Raw genomic sequence first — 16,922 nt, forward strand, 5'->3', positions numbered from 1 at the left:
CCTTCAAGAAAGGAGATGAAGTGTAATGGCTCTCAGCGAAAAGACTAGCCAGCAGTGGCGGGCAGTGAGGGCAATAATATTCATATGTAGGACTCTGGATGCAGGTGGGATGCGGAGAGGAGAGGACAGCGATTACGTTCTGCCTCAGGCAAGGATATGTATTCCTTAGGCACCAAATTGGTGATTTCTGCCTCAGGTTTCATACCTTACCGAGATAGGTTAGTAATTAGCCTCAGGCACGAGTGCAGTATCCACAAGACCCACAGCAGTCGCATGGATTGGCCAGGCTCGGGAGGCGGTGAGATGAAAATTTCGCGCCAGCCTCCCCCGTTCCGAAAAATTTTTTTATCTCTCAGGTGCTCTTATCAGAGCCGTTGGTTTATTTTTTCTCTTCATCTCTCTCTTCTTTCCCCCATCATCTTCTGCATTTTATTGCAATTTTCTTCATATCCCATCCTGAGATTCAGATTTCTGGAATCAGCTAACTGACACAGTAACGTGGGCCGTACTTGACATAGTACACTTCAACAGACATCTTGTGGGCTTTATTCACATCGAGGGCTGTGGGCTGTGGCATACTGCAATATACTCTTCTGTGGGTTCTGAATCATAGACGGTTGCATATATCCTGTCCGTCTCTGTGGGCTTAGACCTTGTCCGTTGTGGGTTTACTTGTGGGTATCTGAGTTGAATCTCGAAAGGGATTCTCGTCCAGCTGTGATCAGTTCACTCCTGGCATAATTTGCTTACCGAGGGCTTTTCCTAAATTCGGGTGTTGAGGGATCGTAAGATTTGCCGCACTTTCTTGAAAAACATTGCACTCGTCGTAAAGAGGGTTTTTTGTATCAGGTATGTTGTCCTCCAGGCCGTCTCACCACTTCGTTTTGGAATCCCATCTGACCTTGTATTCGTTTCCAGAAGAAAAAGACAAAATGTCGAAGACCAAGTCCGCTTCCAAGGGTGCCGATAAGGCTTCCAGCAAGGTCCTGAGCAAGGTCAAGGATGCTGGCGTGAGCAAGGCTGCCCAGTCTCCCAAGGCTAAGAGCAAGCAGATTGCTCGTGACATTGCCACCAAGGAGAAGTCCTCCAAGAAGAACAAGAAGAAGGAGCCTACTCCCAGCAGCTCTTCTGAGTCTGAGAGTGACGAGGAGATGGACTCCGACTCCAGCAGCGAGAGTGAGAGCGAGGAGGAGAAGCCCGCGAAGAAGGAGGTGAAGAAGGAGACCAAGGCTTCCAAGAAGGCCGAGTCCTCTTCTGAGTCCGAGTCCGAGTCTGAGGGCTCTAACAGCGACGAGGAGATGGGAGATGCCGCCTCGTCTAGCGACAGCGACAGCGAGAGCGAGGAGGAGAAGCCCGCCAAGAAGGAGGTGAAGAAGGAGACCAAGGCTTCCAAGGCCGCCGAGTCTTCGGACTCTGAGTCCGAGTCCGAGAGCGAGGACGAGGCTCCTGCTAAGGCCAAGGAGACCAAGGAGGTGTGTACCACCAGGTCGCAGTCTTTCATTCTTGATACAAAATACTAACTGGCATTAGGAATCCTCTGACGAGTCTGCCGACTCTGACGACTCCAAGTCCGACTCCGATGACTCTGACGACTCTGAGTCTGAGGAGGCTTCGAGCGAGGAATCCGCCAAGGAGTCCTCCAAGAAGCGCAAGGCTGATGACGAGGCCGCTCCTACCCCCAAGAAGTCCAAGACTGAGGAGCAGACTGGCAACGAGTCCACCAACCTCTTTGTTGGCAACCTTTCCTGGAACGTCGATGAGGAATGGCTGAGCCGTGAGTTCCAGGACTTCGGTGAGCTGTCTGGCGTTCGTATTGTGACTGAGCGTGACACTGGCCGCTCTCGCGGGTACGTATTAAATTCATTGTCTACCGTGCGATCTCTAGTGCCTCCTTGCTGACCTAGTTTGTTAGCTTCGGTTATGTCGAGTTCGTCAACGCCGCCGATGCCGCCAAGGCCTTCGCCGCCAAGAAGGACACTGAGCTTGATGGCCGCAAGATCAACCTCGACTACGCCAGCTCTCGCCAGTCTGGCGGCAACAACCAGGGAGAGCGCACCCAGGCTCGTGCTCGCTCCTTCGGCGACCAGACCAGCCCGGAGAGCGACACCCTGTTCATCGGCAACATCGCCTTCGGCGCCAACGAGGAATCGGTCCGTGACCTTTTCGCTGAGCACGGCGACATCCAGGGCATCCGCCTGCCCACCGACCCCGAGACTGGCCGCCCCAAGGGTTTCGGCTACGTCCAGTTCGGCTCGGTCGACGAGGCCCGCTCCGCGCTGAACGCGCTCAACGGCAGCGACCTGGGCGGCCGCCCGGTCCGTCTGGACTTCAGCACCCCCCGGGCCAACAACGGCGGCGACCGCGGTGCTCCTCGTGGCGGCGGTTTCCGTGGCGGTCGCGGTGGTGGTCGTGGAGCTCCCCGTGGCGGTCCCCGTGGTGGTGGCCGTGGCGGTGGCCGTGGAGGCAGCTTCAACAAGGGCCGTGGCAGCATCCCCGAGTACCAGGGAAGGAAGGTCACCTTCTAAGCGTTTCGTTGCAGCGCTGTGTATCTACTAACTAGTGTAATCCTGTTTGTTCTGTTTACTATACTCGGGGGACCTTCTAAAAAGTTGTTTGCTTTGCACGGCGTACCTCAAAACTCTAGTGTTCTTTCATATCATGATATTTATTTGTACTTCATTTGATCTCATTCCAAAACCTGATCTATAGGCCAACCCATGGTTCTTTGCTTTTTACTGCCACGCACTCCACCCCCGCATTTCTTCCTCGTTCTGCCTCGCTTCGTAGAGACTAATTGGTAAGTGTGACTCTAGCGATCTGTTATTATTCCATCCGCAGACCCCTCATCCTTGTTCTGCAGAAACTATTCTCAGCCACAAAGACGCCCAAGTCGTGTCCGGTTATTCTGGTGCCTATACGCGCTGACGGAGTAAGAGCGTGGCCGTCGCCTTATCTCGCGTCCGTCGTACTCCGTACTGTTTCTTGGCCCTTTTGTTCTTTGTCTCTCTCTCGGTCGGGCGCGACATCGCTCCCGTCTACGCCTCCATCCCCGTCTGTGTCCCTCATCGACCACACCACCCTTGACGTCTGCATCAGGTGCAACGGGCCTTGGGCAGCATCGTGGGCTGATTCGACACCTCGTCACCGCCGTCATCGGAGGCGATAAGATAGGTAGACAGGCAGATCAGCTGTTCATGGTTGCTATTGGATTGCCTGCTCGTGTTGGCCCCCCCCCGCACTTCTTTCATGCTCGTCGCCTCTATCTGTTTAATCAGATAGATTTATCTACTGAATTTTGTCTGCATCGATCCTTTTTATACCACCGTGATTGTTTTCTCTTCTTTTTTTTTTTTTTTTTTTGTTTCTTTTCGCTTCCCTTGGATGAACCACCACCATGCAACCGAACCACTCCGACCTCCTTGGTCAGGTACGAGAGAGCCCCTCTGAACGGAGGGTCTCTGGCTGGATGACACGAGAATCAAATCAGGCGCTGCAAGAGAATCATCACCGGCCATGGTCGCCAGCTGCTGGCGGACGGGCTATGAGGTCAGAAGGTATGAACAGTTCCAGGCTGACTCCTGCAGTTTTGAGATACGCTGCAGCAAGACTCACCGCACTTTCTTACACTACCATTACCCCTTTCTCTTTTATATATTCATACCATTCAGATGTACTCATCCTGGTATTATATAGATTCGTGGATCGAACTCTCGTCCCAACCCTCCTCGTCTTCCCTGTCTTCTGCGGCAACGACCGACGACATCATCACCACCGGCCTGCGAGTTGACCGTGAGTCCGTGACGCATCATCGGAGTCGCCGACGGCGTCTGCAGCGCCTGGCGGCTGTGACGACCGCACAGGTGGACTATTCGCCGCGGGAGCCGAGTTTGGCAAGTAGTAGCCAGGACGAATATGATGAGAGTGAGAGCGAGTCGGATCGGGTTCTCAGCAGCTCAAATGAAGATCTCAACGACCAGACCCTGGGTGACCCCTTTCTCGTTCACACAACTGCTAGAGCCGCTGCCCCGACAATGTCGTCTGCTCTAGATGCCGACTGTTCTAGTGACGAGGAGGACGACAACTCAACCGCCCTAGGGATGCGTATCAGCTCGTCCCCGTTCGTGCCTCAGCCTAATGCCTTCTCACACCCACCGGCCAGCCAAGATCCGTCCTGGACGCGGGCCACCGAGTCCCATCAATCGCATCCGAGTTTCTTATCCAGCTCCAGCCGCCGGACGGCTATCCGACACCATTCTAATACCGGGAGTGTGCGTTCGAGCCGGCGGCAGCCGCGACAACAACAACAACAACAACACAGCCCCTACAACATGATATCACCATCACACCATACCGACCATGATGCCGCACTGCGTGCTAGTCTCTCTACCCTGCTGTCCTGTGCAGCCGCAGCTCGTGGTCTGCCCAAGCATGACTCTACACAGCAGCGGCGGCAGCAACAGCAGCAGGCTCCCATGATCGGCCCGCCGCGAGCACACCCGGCCTCATTTCGCCTGGTTTCCGAGTCGGTTGTCATGGGAGAGGAGGAGGAGGAGGAGGAAGGAGAAGAGGTCGTGAGCGAGCCAGGACCCTTCATGAATAATAGCCCGCCATCTATCCGGCATCTTCATACACAGCCGGCGGGCCACGAGCACCCCGTCTCCCGTCGTCCACATGCGTCCTCACCCGCACCCAAGGCCAAGCATCGGTCCAGCGCGTCCAAGGACCGCTTTGTGGCACATGCCGCGGCGCGGAAAAGCCGGCGCGCCAGCCTGACCGAGTCCGCGTCAAACGCCAGCCCAACCCTAATGACGTGGGTCATCAGCGCGGGCGTCGTGGTGCTCTTCTCGGCCATCAGCTTCTCAGCCGGATACATAATCGGCCGGGAGGTGGGCCGCGCAGAGGCTGCCCCGGGTATGATGGGAGTCCCGGGCCTTGGGGATGGAGCCTCCGGAGCGCGCGCCTCGGCGAGCTGTGGGCGAGAAGCCGTCCAAGGCGGGCTGAAGCGCCTCCGCTGGGGGTCCGCTGCTGCGGCTGGTTCGAGCATCATCGCCTAGATCAATCGCTCTATGTTAATGACTTGATATGATGATACTTGACATGATTGATTGACGTCGATAATGACTGGATGGAGTTTGTGTAGAAACCTGGCTGGCCGGTCAAAAATCTCATTTGTTTTTTCTTCTTCTTTTTTTCATCTCTTTTTGATAATTCTCCTTTCCTTTCTCCTCCTCTCTGCTGGAAACTGCCTCACACCCCTCCCTTTGTCTGAACCATCTTCAATCTCTCTCTTTAATCTTGGTGGATATGACTGCAATGCAAGTATACCCCTATCCTTGGCGTCTTGGTTAGTATCTGGTTATGCCTTGTATTTATGAATATTTATAGCAATTAAATATCCAAAAAACAAGATTCCCCGGTGTAGTAGAAGTAGGATATAATATAGTACTCAGATTGCCACCTACTCTACCCCTCTTACTGCCATGACTCAACAGCAACCAGCAAGTCAACATGCATGCTGACTGACTAGCCGTACCAATGAAACCTCTACTTATACGAGAATATATTAAGGGTTCACGGGTCTGCACCTGGGTAGTGGTAACAATACTATTATGCCCGCCATGCCTGTACATATAGCCTGCGCAACAGGGACATAGCAGGACCCTTACTACACAACTAGAGTCAATCCTCTACTGAGACACTATTGATTGATGTCAACCTGAGGTACGGAGTATAGGAGGAGCGTTCCACTGCATAATCAAGAAACCGGTTGATCCGAGTCTCTAAAAAGGAAATATCTCAAACCTCGAGAACTTGATATTAGATGGACTATGCATATCCTTGAACAAGCTGGCCGTAGTACTATCTGACTACGTACATCGAAGAAGTAAACCAATATTCGCCATGTCATACATACATAGGCATACGTAGTCAAGCAGTTGGAATCAGGGACCAAGACTGCCACGCCTTCAATAATGATCGAGCTGAGCCAGATCGGTAGACTCAAACAAAGAGATTAAACTATGGGAGTAGATACTCTGTAGATACTCTGTACTCCGTACTCTGTAATCCGTCCTTCATGCAGGGTTGACCAGGTTGCACAACTGCGGCTGGCGCAGCTCATTCAATAAGCTCCGCTACCTGTACCACAGGGACATATATCTGCCAGGAACGTCTAGGCGAGAATAGGCAGGAGGGATTGGCTACGACGCCGATGCTTAATCTTTGACCCGCGACAAGGAGATTAAAAAAAAGTAAATATCAAAAGAGAGAGCGAGGGAGAGAGAAAAAAAAAAGCGCACGTAATGATTGATGTGCAGCGAACCTCCGACCTTTGCTGCATGAGACCTCTCCAAACTTTTTGAAGGAGTCGTTCAAAGGCGACGACATGCATTGGTGGAATTACCACACTGGCGAGTACGGAGTACGAGTACGGAGCATACTCCGTAGAGTATGAAGCAGTAGCCGTGAGGTCTGGAGAGAGTTGGAGGATTGCCTATGTAGTATATACGACAATGTACCTCTATATTCGACTATGGCTGATGTAATTCCATGCCGCACGGACTGACCGTTGGTCTGACGCAGGTCGACTGATGAGGTATTAACGCATGTCCACACCGCTGCTGTGTAACTGGCGTACGAAAGAGTTGATTAGGTAGCTATGACTGTTCCTATTGAGTAAGGACAACATGTTTAGCCAAGATGTCACGAAAAGAAACAAGGGGTAAGCAAGCGTCAACCCCCTTTCTTTGCGCCCAGCACTGTCATCCAGAGGACAACGAGGGAGATGGTGCATATGATCTGCCAGTCGCAGGGCGGATGACCCGCAACGAGCCGATCCTGAGTGAACCTTGTCTCTAGATTATCTAGAGTTGGAGGAGGAGGGCGATCGACCGATCATTTGTAATTACCCTCTAGTATCCAATCGTTCTGAAAAGTGGAGCACAGATAGTCAGACAATAGAAGGTGATCGAGTCAGAAACACAGAATAGTCGCTCCGTACTCGGTGAGGAACCTGGAGTGACGGTGAGAGAGAGTGAGAGAGAAAGGGAGAGGGAGAGGGAGAGACTGACCGACCTTCCTGGGATCTTCTGATGTGATCGACAGATGATCCCTATTTTGGAATGGCCACATTCTGCAGCGCGGGGTTTTCTGCCGGGAAAATATTTCCTGCTCTTACAAAGTAGAATAATGGCAATAGAATAGGAATCATCTGATTATTGGATTATCTAGCTGAATAATAATGTACTCATATCTCCGAGATTATGTAGGTAGTGTAGATGGCTGACCGGAACTCCTTGCTGAAAGAACGAAATGACAAAGGAAAAAAGACTATGCAATGGTGGTGACCAGGGTATCCCAACTAACTATGCTCTGCTATGATGTCCAACCGAAACCGAAAAAAAAACCATTAAGCTATGATATGACATGTAGGAAATGATGTGGAAGGAGAGAGATATATCGCTTAAGTCGAGTGGGGTCGCTTTCGGACCATTGTTTCCGTCGAGGGGCTGCGAGGCTCTTTGAAGAGGAATCGTCGTAGCTTGTTGACCACTAGCACCATTGTTAGACCATTATGATGATGAAAAAGAAGAGAGGTTAGAAGAGACATACCACTGTTACGGCGTAGCCGGCGGGATTTCGAGATGTATTCTTCCTCGATGGGATCGGTGGCATAGGCTCTCGCCCAGTAGTCAACATGATGGTATCCGGTGAAGTAGCCGGCGTTGGACCAGGCATCCGAGTCGGATTGCAGCTGAAGAGCGGAAACGTGAGGGTAAAGGTTGCCGAGCGGGTTGAGAACGAGCTCAGAGGGGTATGGTCTCTTGAGATCGAGACTGGCACGAGCCTGGAGAGAGAGAAAAAGTTAAAACTCGAACTTTTGCCTTGAGATATTTCTCTTTCCTCTTCTGGGACAGACTGAGACAACTTACATAAAGCTCATAGTTTGTTTTGTAGCTCATGATGGAAAGCCAAAAAAGAAGGAGGTCTTTGCAGTGGGAGTAGTGAGTGGTCGTCCGTAGAGGAGGGAGAACAATAGGACAGAGACAATAAAGCTGGTGGCTATCAAACAATGAACCCATGAGGAATGCCTGATCTTCTTATAAAGTGCAGAGGCTGCAGACAAATACGAACTGGGCTTTCAGGCCTTCAGCTGACCGATCTGACCCGGTATGACAGACAGTCCCCCCCCAAAGCGGGGAGCAGATCTCAATCGCGATCGATCAACCTGACCATCCTGGTCATCCTGGCTAGCCAGCTACTAGTTTCTAGTTTCTAGTCAGCACAAGCGACTGATTAACATCGACTAGCGTTGGCTAGCAAGATTTGTCAAAACTGGAAGGCTGCTGCCGCCGGTTATAGGCTGTGGCAGCCAGGTGTCAGCCTGTCAGGAGGAAGAAAGATCCTCAAGAAGCCTCGCTAGTGCACACTAGTCGAGGGGTCTTTTTTTTTTCTCGATCTTGTTTCCCCCGGCCCACTGCAAGCAAAGTGTTGAAACTTGGCAGGGCCGGCGATGCCCGAGCACGTCCGGCGATAGTCCTGAAATCATCGTGACGTCGCTCACGCTCTCTCTCTCACGCAAGGGGGGGGTCAACTGCCAACCACGTTGTATTCGTATGTAGGCCGTCTGTCGGATAGCAGGTTCACGAGATCATGCCCATACTCTCGGTCGTACGGAGCTCGTCCAGAGAGAGCGCGCACTTACTCCATACGGAGGACTCTGCTCTCTCCGGCAAGAAGGATACGTAGTAAATGGGTGTTTCGGCCTGACCCAGCGACCAGGAACCGTGGCTGACCAGGGTCGCCAGGAACATCCCAGCAAGCGTCGTGGATGTCAGGACTCAGGACTGGCCAGAGGTGCAGGGCAACCCTGGCCAGGGGCACGCCAAGTGAGCCCGACTAGCAGCCTGCAGCAGGCGCCGACGGGCCAGAGCAAACACTGCCGATCCACGGTCTTCCCCGAACCAGCCTGGTGGGCACCCGGTGCACAGCCACCCTAGACTCGCTGTTTCGGGTCTAGCGCCGCGTGTGCCACGAATAGTGGCTCAGCCCTGTGGCTACCACATGTGGCTCAAATTTGTGGCTAGCACAGCCAGTGGCTGGAAGCGCCGGCGGTCCCCCCTTCCCTCGTTCGCGCTGCGGATAGCCTCATCCTTGGCCCCGGTCTATTGCTTGTTCGTGAGACCTCTGGTGGAGATCGGCCACCGTACCATCGATAATAATTCAGATCTTAGCTTGAAAAAATTTTTATTTGTTTATTTTTCCCCCTCTCTCTAGCCAGGATGGAGCCTGTCCATCACAATCCTTTTGGGAGTTTGTCTCCATGTCTATCGTGTCATGTTTCCACCGACTTCCTCCGCTCGGACAATTGGACTGGGCCCCGACTGCCCCAGGGAGTCAGTTATAAGGAGAGATGAGTGCCGGTTGTTTGTGCATGTCCGGATCCAAGAGTCAAGCACTTTGCCACTGTCACTCAACCCAGCATCGTCATCCCCCCTTGAGAAGGAAGTCCAGTACCCCCCATTAAAAAGCTTCTTTTTGCTTTGTTGTGCCTGCCCACTTCTCCCCTGATTCATGTCCAAAGTCACCCACCATGGCGATGAGCGTCAAGGTTTCCGCAAGCGAATGGTTCGCCGGCTCTCCAGCAATGGCAATGCCCGATCTTTTCTCTCGCGACTCTCTCGCTCCTCTTCCCGCCGGTAAGTCGTCGCCCTTGTTGTTTTCCTCCCTCCCCATCTTTCTCCTTATCGTCCTTCCCCCGACCTACTTCGTACCTTTACCTTTTCTTTTCTTTTCTTTTCTTTTCTTTTCTTTTCCTTTTCCTTTTTATTTATTTGGCGCCCCTATCTGAACTGAAGGACAGGGATTGAGACTGAACGCACGCTTCACGATAGGCGAGACCCTTCGTCGACGCCGACGGGCTGGGAAGCTGGAGGCCATCTGCCAGATCAGGCTGAGGACTTTCCAGAGTCGCCCCGTGGCGCCCGGCGCGTGAGCAATAACCACTACCACCACCCCGTCACCGCCGGTGCTGCCACTACCAATAATGAACCGGATGTGCTGGCGATGGCGCACGTCGATCCGGCGGAGTGGCATCCGTACTATATGCAGTGTCTGCAGTACTTTGTAGAACACGGCCAGAACACGTCGGGCGTGCAGGCACTCGCGGCTTTTCTTAATATCCGTCTTCCCTATCAGCGAGCCTCCACCACCACCTCGCTAAGACTCTATATCCGCCGACTGATCGTCACGGCGCACGATTCCCCAGACACGCTCTGCGCGTTTTTTGGGGACCACTGGGACGCGGGCATCGGCCCCATCCGCGACCAAGAACGCATCAACTACCTGTTCACGGCGAAAAGCAGCGGCTGGGCCGAGACCAAGACGAGCTACGACATACTGCCGGACGAACACACCCCGTTCCTGCGCCCGCTGCGCGAGCCGCTGGAGGAGGAGATCCGTACCGCCGAAGCGCGCTGGAGCGAGTGGCTGGCGATGGAGGACTGGATGCTGGGGCCCCGGAGTCCGTGGTGATAATTATATATCTTTCTCAACTGCCTGGCAAAGACTTTCCTTGTCTCTTTTCATTTGTCTACTTGCTTTTGTTGTTGCTTCTCTCTCTTTCCTTCTCATGATGAGAGATGAATTCATGATTAATGACAGTCGCTCTTTTCTCTAATAATATATTGTCCAAAGTAAATTACATAGCAGAAAAGTAGTAAGATCAACTCATGATTTGAAAGTGCATGAAAATCTACAACAAAAACAGCCTTCAATCCAAAGCTAGATTACTATCTAATCAATATGATTCGACAGACAAGAATATGTCCAGGCACTGACAGGCGTCGATCCCAGGGAATTCCAGGAATTCAGATCTGGTGGGGCTGCACCGCCACAGCCATCATATTATTACTAATAGTTCCTTGGCAGTCTTTACTCTCTAGACGATCAACTATTATTTTATCTTGGAGCAGGGTCTGTCGGGGACTCCGTGGTGAGGTGGAGAAGTGAATGACTATTGAATCTTTAATTTAAATTTATGAGGAAGATTAATAATTCTCCGTAGTGTCTTGTTGTATTATTATTATTATTATTATTATTATTATCAGGTTACCTTGGTTAGTGAATTATCAGGATTCAGTTGAGTCATACCAGGTCTCTATTTAAAGATAATTATTCATTTAGTATTCTATAATGAATATCTGTTCTATACTAGATATACTGCATAGTACAGAATACTACATCTAATAAGCTTGGAAAGTAACTACTACAGTACTACAGAGGTACAATGATCTACACCCACCACTCATCCACTGTCCTCCCCATCTTACGCAGCCATCTCCCCTACTCAGGAAGCTGTCTCCGGCGCATCCAACACGCCGATGCCTATCCCACGCCGACAGTTCGCATCTTGGCGACTTTCCCCCCTAGCCAACCTGTTTTGACGTCTACCTCCACCGAGTCCGACGAGGACCCCTGGCTAGTCGCTTGTATCGACCCCGGGCGCGCCCCAGAGACGAGCGTCTTCCTCTACTGCAGCCTCGAAAGGAACGCCACAGACAGAGGCGGCACAGATGGAGCTGAAGAGGCGAATGATAATGGGTACGAATTCTCCGTCGACGAGCCTGTCAAACGCCTCGTCCAGGCCCGGCTCCGAGCTTTGCTTCGCGAGATCCAGCGGCTCCACCGACTTCAGCCCGCCACAGAATTGACAGCGGAGAAGAATACTTCAGAAATCACCGATAACTACAACAGTAGTAATGATGAAAACGACAGGCATAGTGAAAATGGGAACCCCTTTCTTGCCACCCTCCATCCAGCCTGTTTCGCCCTCCTAACCGTCTCAAACACCTTTGCAGACCCGCGACCCATCCCGGGGCTCCGAGTCCATCGTGTGACGAACCCGCCCTGGATCAAATACTTATTCGAAAAGCAGACGGAACCTACGGATACTGAACGCATTGAAAGCTCTGTTCTTCCGCCCGGATATCGATTCACTGATACACACGGCGCCACGGGTGTCCAGCCGCGCCACCATGCCCTTGTCCAGGCCAGCACGGAGATCCGCCGGTCCGAGATGACGCTCTCCCAGATGCCGAGTGTAGCAGTATACAAGGACAGTAATGTCATTGCCAACGATGAAAGCAAACGTGATCCTCATACTGGGAATTCCGATGAGCCTGTCGGGTGGGCCTTTCTGAGCATCTACGGTAGTGTGGCGGGGCTGTACGTCCATCCTGCCCATCGGGGACGGGGTCTTGCGGGCCTTCTTGCTCGTGAAGCGATGCGGAAGGGGATGCAGGAAGGGGGGATCTTCCATTTACCTACAAGTGCGGGTATGGAGAGCGAGAGATACTATTGTGCGGCGGAGGTTGCCATGGCGAACACGGCGAGCCAGCGCGTGATGGAGAAGATGGGGGCAAGACGTACTGGGATGGCGGCGTGGACGGTTCTGGAGGTGTCAGAATAGAATAGCTGGATTGCAATACAATGGATGATTGGTACTCCGTACTCCGTTTACTGTAGATCGTGTGCGGAGGTTTAATTAATTAAAACCTGCTTTTAATAGTACTCTGTACTGACTATTCATCTATCCCTGTCAACACTAGGCCTGAAATGTCATTTTTTAATCTACGCGAGATTATCTCCATCTAGGAATAGACCAACTAACGTCAAGAATGTCATTCTTTTTTCTTCCTCTCTCCTTTTCGGGCTTATGTAGTATATCGATAGTCAGTAACGATGTGGTACTCTGTAGACGTAGACAATGAGGCAGTGGCTGATGCCCCTTCTGACCACTTTACCCCTGCTAATGATTTGGATTCTGCGCCTCCTAGAAGAGGAAAGAAATGCTGCAGAGGCATATCTTAGCGAGATGAGGACGGCGAGTGAGGTAGAGTTGGCATTGTAGTTGTTGTCTTTGTTGACATCGAGTAGCCCGGTTTCAATGCTCTCTGCACGGTTCAGCGCGGTTTGCAGGCTGGACACAGTCCTGCAAGCATTTGAGCTTTGCTGCAGTGAGGGATTTAAGTTTTATCGCCATGGATTTTTTGTTGTTAGATGTCTAGTTATACTGGAGTCAGTTAGAAGATGATCTTGACGTTGAAGAGGGCACTGTACGCAGAAACATGGACGAGACTGGAAATTGCTGCTGTCGGAAGCTGTCTTCATGGTGAAGATCGTGTTGAGTACGGGCGGGTAATATGACACGCATTAATCTATTTCTGCATGACTCCTAGTATTTGGGTATACTGGCATTCGAGGTCTGAGATGTGGATTGACCAATATTCACTTAGGGCCTCAGATACCGCGTTGGACTGACTAGAGTGTCGATTGGGATCTTCAAAGAGCTCAGTAAAGTGCTTAGTATCTTTTAAATTAGCATGGCTTTGTTAAATTTTGCCGGTCAAGGCGTGTCTCTCGCTGTGTTTAACACCGCTATTTCAATCAAATAATGGAGGTGCTCACGTGGTCAACCCGATTCCCTTCCTGCTCTGACTTTCTTGCCCGCTTGGCCTCTCACAGAATCGAGCTCCAGACAGTGGACTGGGGAATTGAATGAGCCTGATCTGCTAATGACATCTTTACATGAGCAGATTGTCCTTCTTCCAGGCCATATAGAGACTGTTGTCTAGGAAGACAGCAGTGGAAGAAGAAGAAGAAGAAGAGGAAAGAGAAAACGGTCATTAGGTGACTTGGACAGAAATATCAGTGCCCATTATAAAACAGTATCCAGGTAAGTACTATTCATTCTTCCAAGTCCACCTCTGCGTCATCATGGAAGATAACCGTCCCCCAGTCTGGCCGGTTGAAGCGCTTCCCCCTGGGCAAGGACAATGCATCCAACTCCTGCATCTCCTGCTTGCTCAGCTCGACGTTGCCCCTGAGGTTAGCCTCGATCCGTGTCTTGCTCGTGCTCTTGGGAATGACGCTCCACCCCTTCTGCACCCCCCAGCTGAGCATGACATTGCCTGTCTCGATGCCTCTGTTCGCAGCGATCCTCTGAATAACCGGGTGTTGATGCAGCGTGCTCCCACTGCCCCCGAGAGGCCCGAACGCCGTCTGGTGGATCCCCCTCTGGGCACAATACTCGTTCAGTTTCCGCTGGGGAAGTAACGGCTGGATCTCCGTCTGGTTCACGGCGGGGACTACCGTTGCCTTGGCGAGCAGCTTCTCCAGATTCACCGTCGAGCAGTTGGCCACCCCAATCGCACGCACCTTCCCCATGGTGAGCAGCTTCTCCATCTCGCGCCACGTGTCGGTGAAATCCCACCCCTGCGCGTGCACCTTGCGGTTTTCCTTGCCGTACTGAGCTGGACCTGGGTTCGGATCGAGTGTCACGGGCCAATGCATCAGGTATAAATCGACGTAATCCAGGCAGAGATCAGCTAAGGACTTGTCCAGAGCTTCCGTGATGCGGCGATGATCAGATGACCACCTATCTCTAAGGTAAGATATTGCTTCACAAACAAGAACGTTTTCTTCTGGGTGGATCATGGGCCCACATATGGATGACTCTCCATATATGACAGAAAGAGTCTTACAGTTTCGTGGTCACAAAGTATTCTTCACGAGGCACATTGATACTCTTAAACACCTGGCCTATCTCGGCCTCATTCCCATCTATTCATCCATCTATTAGTTGCGAGTTCAAGTTCGAGGCCATATATGCGTCGAGGGGTTGCATACAGAGAGGAGCACAATCCTGATCATCATAATTCAATGAGAAGTTATTTCCTCATAGGATAAATAGTAGGTACTTACAAAATGACGATATCCAGCTTCAAAAGCTATCCGAACAGCCGTAGCAGCTTCGCCCGGTGCAGCTTTCCAGGTCCCGAATCCGACGGCGGGGATCTGGGCACCCGTATTTAGTGTGAAGGTCTTCATTAGGAAGAATGTCCGACTTGGTCTTTATCTTTGGGAATGTTGCTATGGCATAGTTGGGTACTTCTGAGGTTAATAATAGTTATTGTACATGTCTACAAGTGACTACACTTACGGAGAGAAGGCCGCGGGTCCTGAACTCGGTTCGGAAGAGGCCCGACAGATACAAAAGAAAGCGTACTTGAAATAACTCTGTTGACTTCATAGCTTTCACAGTGGACTAGGCAGCCTCGATGTGCATAGCACTCCCCTTGTACTCTCCCGTGTCCATCATTTCTCGCACATCTTGGCGCACCTTCTCCTCCTCAGTCGGATACGCATGCCGCCACATCGTCCACAGGGGCTGCTCGAATAGATCGTCCATACTTTCAATGGACCGGCCCTTCAGCTCTGGCAGACAGAAGAAAATGAATACAACGCCGACATAGGTCAGCAGTGAGAATACTAGAAACGTGCCCCAGCCTAGATTGGTGATCATGTTGGGTGTGGCGCGTGTGATGCCGTAGTCGACAATCCAGTCGATGAACAGGCCGATGGACATGCAGAAGGAACGCTGACTCGTTAGAATTCACACTCAATAACTGGATTTAAAGGAATAGAAAAGGGCAACTGTACAATTCTGCTGGGGAAGATCTCTGCGGCAACCACATATGGAGCAACAGAGTGTCCAAATGACCAACCGATAGCGTAGATGTAGATCCAGACTACACCGACAATGCCTCCTGCTGGCGTGCCTCCGATGGTTGAGGTGTTAGAGCCTGTGAATCGTAGATACAAGGCGAGATACAGCATCGCCGTGGCTTGCATGGTGGCACCGACGAGGAGAGGGCGGCGACGTCCGATTCGATCGACCAGGACTGCGACGTAGATGATGGTGGAGACGAACTTGACCACGCCGTAGATACCTGTTGCGAGCAGTGTATTATCGTTGCCTTTGATCCCGATGAGCTCAAATATCTCCGGAGCATAGTACTAAAATCGTCAGACCAACAGTACGGGGGTAATAAGGCCGAAACCACAACATACATTGAGGGAATCTGTTCCGGTGAATTTGTGGAACAAGAACAGCCACACCACAAGAAAGAAGCGCCGAAAGTTGCTCTTCACAGTGAAAACGTCCTTCAACACAACCCAGTAGCTGTGTCCAGCATGTGACTCTTGCTCATGTCGCACCTGCGCCTCGATCTCTTGGTACTCAGTCTGGAGATACGGATGGTCTGCTGGCAACTTGCGCAGTTTGCACAGGTTCTTGACCCCCTGCTCTGCCTTTCCTTGATTGATCAGATACCGCGGCGTTTCTGGCACAAAGGGGATCATTAGACACAACAATACTCCAGGGATGATCTGGATGCCCATCGCAGTCCGCCACTGCGAACTGTCTGGGTTCTTCCAAAGGTCCACCCCGTAGTTGATCCAAAAAGCAAGCATGAGGGTCATGATAATCATCAGGTTGTACGTGGCCGTCATGGATCCACGCACCGACCGCGGTGCGTTCTCGGCTAGGAACTGCGGCGTCAACATTGAGCTGGCACCCACCCCCATCCCGCCGATGAAACGGCCAGCCAGTAGCACGTTATACTGGGCAACCATCTGCATGATGGCGCCAACAACGAATACCAGTCCCCAGCTGAACACAGACCATTTTCTACCCAGGAGATCAGATGTGGGTGCTGCCAACAGCGCACCAGCTGAGCTTCCGGCTGCTAACATGGCGGCGATAGTACCCTAATCCCCAGTAAGCAGATACCCAACAAGCTCGAAGTCCACACCTCCATACCTTCCGGTTGTCCAATGCTGACGTTGAAAGCTTGTCCAAGCCAAAGTCCTTCTCAAACGAAGGCAGCGTCAGGATACCGCTGATATTGCCCGTGTCGAACCCATAGAAACACCCAGCCCAGGAAACAGCAACGAGCAAAAAGAGCAACCGGGGATTGAAGATCTCCCTGGGGTCGTTCTTTGCATCCTTGCTAATCCAGATGCTTGTTCCGCCTGCCATATTGAGCAGCGCAAAAGAAAAGTTCTGATGTAGTGGGAAG

General features: G+C 51.8%; 7 protein-coding genes across 7 annotated transcripts; 5 read left to right on the forward strand and 2 right to left on the reverse strand.

The window, feature by feature from the left end:
• The first annotated feature begins 38 nt into the window (after window positions 1-38).
• On the forward strand, window positions 39-676 carry ASPZODRAFT_1533578 (hypothetical protein). Its single transcript, XM_022725966.1, has one exon. The coding sequence runs from the start codon at window positions 157-159 to the stop codon at window positions 487-489; it is 333 nt and encodes a 110-aa protein (XP_022582681.1). The 5' UTR covers window positions 39-156; the 3' UTR covers window positions 490-676.
• A 532-nt stretch (window positions 677-1,208) lies between these two features.
• On the forward strand, window positions 1,209-2,960 carry ASPZODRAFT_1533822 (hypothetical protein). Its single transcript, XM_022725968.1, has 3 exons — window positions 1,209-1,472; window positions 1,531-1,847; window positions 1,913-2,960. The coding sequence occupies exons 1-3, from the start codon at window positions 1,299-1,301 to the stop codon at window positions 2,523-2,525; spliced, it is 1,104 nt and encodes a 367-aa protein (XP_022582682.1). The 5' UTR covers window positions 1,209-1,298; the 3' UTR covers window positions 2,526-2,960.
• Window positions 2,961-3,400: 440 nt separating this feature from the next.
• ASPZODRAFT_130121 (hypothetical protein) lies at window positions 3,401-5,407 on the forward strand. Its single transcript, XM_022722432.1, has one exon. The coding sequence runs from the start codon at window positions 3,669-3,671 to the stop codon at window positions 5,052-5,054; it is 1,386 nt and encodes a 461-aa protein (XP_022582683.1). The 5' UTR covers window positions 3,401-3,668; the 3' UTR covers window positions 5,055-5,407.
• A 1,867-nt stretch (window positions 5,408-7,274) lies between these two features.
• On the reverse strand, window positions 7,275-8,386 carry ASPZODRAFT_130123 (hypothetical protein). Its single transcript, XM_022722433.1, has 3 exons — window positions 7,932-8,386; window positions 7,612-7,846; window positions 7,275-7,551 (listed from the first exon to the last, which is right to left on the reverse strand). The coding sequence occupies exons 1-3, from the start codon at window positions 7,959-7,961 to the stop codon at window positions 7,463-7,465; spliced, it is 354 nt and encodes a 117-aa protein (XP_022582684.1). The 5' UTR covers window positions 7,962-8,386; the 3' UTR covers window positions 7,275-7,462.
• A 1,679-nt stretch (window positions 8,387-10,065) lies between these two features.
• Window positions 10,066-10,533, forward strand: ASPZODRAFT_62511 (hypothetical protein; the record flags this gene model as incomplete). The annotated part of the gene is made up of 1 exon (XM_022729082.1): window positions 10,066-10,533. One exon carries the CDS (start codon window positions 10,066-10,068, stop codon window positions 10,531-10,533), a length of 468 nt encoding a protein of 155 aa, XP_022582685.1.
• Window positions 10,534-10,988: 455 nt separating this feature from the next.
• ASPZODRAFT_92509 (hypothetical protein) lies at window positions 10,989-12,469 on the forward strand (the record flags this gene model as incomplete). The annotated part of the gene is made up of 1 exon (XM_022730444.1): window positions 10,989-12,469. The coding sequence occupies exon 1, from the start codon at window positions 11,288-11,290 to the stop codon at window positions 12,467-12,469; it is 1,182 nt and encodes a 393-aa protein (XP_022582686.1). The 5' UTR covers window positions 10,989-11,287.
• A 1,239-nt stretch (window positions 12,470-13,708) lies between these two features.
• Window positions 13,709-16,882, reverse strand: ASPZODRAFT_92511 (hypothetical protein; the record flags this gene model as incomplete). Its single annotated transcript, XM_022730445.1, has 8 exons — window positions 13,709-14,437; window positions 14,544-14,622; window positions 14,689-14,704; window positions 14,764-14,905; window positions 15,108-15,439; window positions 15,502-15,858; window positions 15,913-16,611; window positions 16,664-16,882. 8 exons carry the CDS (start codon window positions 16,880-16,882, stop codon window positions 13,747-13,749), a joined length of 2,535 nt encoding a protein of 844 aa, XP_022582687.1. The 3' UTR covers window positions 13,709-13,746.
• Between the last annotated feature and the right edge of the window lie 40 nt (window positions 16,883-16,922).

This window comes from Penicilliopsis zonata (genome assembly GCF_001890105.1).
Source record: "Penicilliopsis zonata CBS 506.65 unplaced genomic scaffold ASPZOscaffold_4, whole genome shotgun sequence".
NCBI lineage: Eukaryota > Fungi > Ascomycota > Eurotiomycetes > Eurotiales > Aspergillaceae > Penicilliopsis > Penicilliopsis zonata.

Excerpts from the sequence above, each read along its gene's own strand:
- ASPZODRAFT_1533578 (XM_022725966.1), top strand. The coding sequence starts at position 157 with ATGTATTCCTTAGGCACCAAATTGGTGATTTCTGCCTCAGGTTTCATA.
- ASPZODRAFT_1533822 (XM_022725968.1), top strand. The coding sequence starts at position 1,299 with ATGGGAGATGCCGCCTCGTCTAGCGACAGCGACAGCGAGAGCGAGGAG. Across the intron at positions 1,473-1,530 it reads AGGCCAAGGAGACCAAGGAG|GAATCCTCTGACGAGTCTGC; the intron begins GTGTGTACCACC and ends AACTGGCATTAG. Across the intron at positions 1,848-1,912 it reads GACACTGGCCGCTCTCGCGG|CTTCGGTTATGTCGAGTTCG; the intron begins GTACGTATTAAA and ends CTAGTTTGTTAG.
- ASPZODRAFT_130121 (XM_022722432.1), top strand. The coding sequence starts at position 3,669 with ATGTACTCATCCTGGTATTATATAGATTCGTGGATCGAACTCTCGTCC.
- ASPZODRAFT_130123 (XM_022722433.1), bottom strand. The coding sequence starts at position 7,961 with ATGAGCTACAAAACAAACTATGAGCTTTAT. Across the intron at positions 7,847-7,931 it reads AAACAAACTATGAGCTTTAT|GCTCGTGCCAGTCTCGATCT; the intron begins GTAAGTTGTCTC and ends CTCTCTCTCCAG. Across the intron at positions 7,552-7,611 it reads CCGGCTACGCCGTAACAGTG|TGGTCAACAAGCTACGACGA; the intron begins GTATGTCTCTTC and ends CAATGGTGCTAG.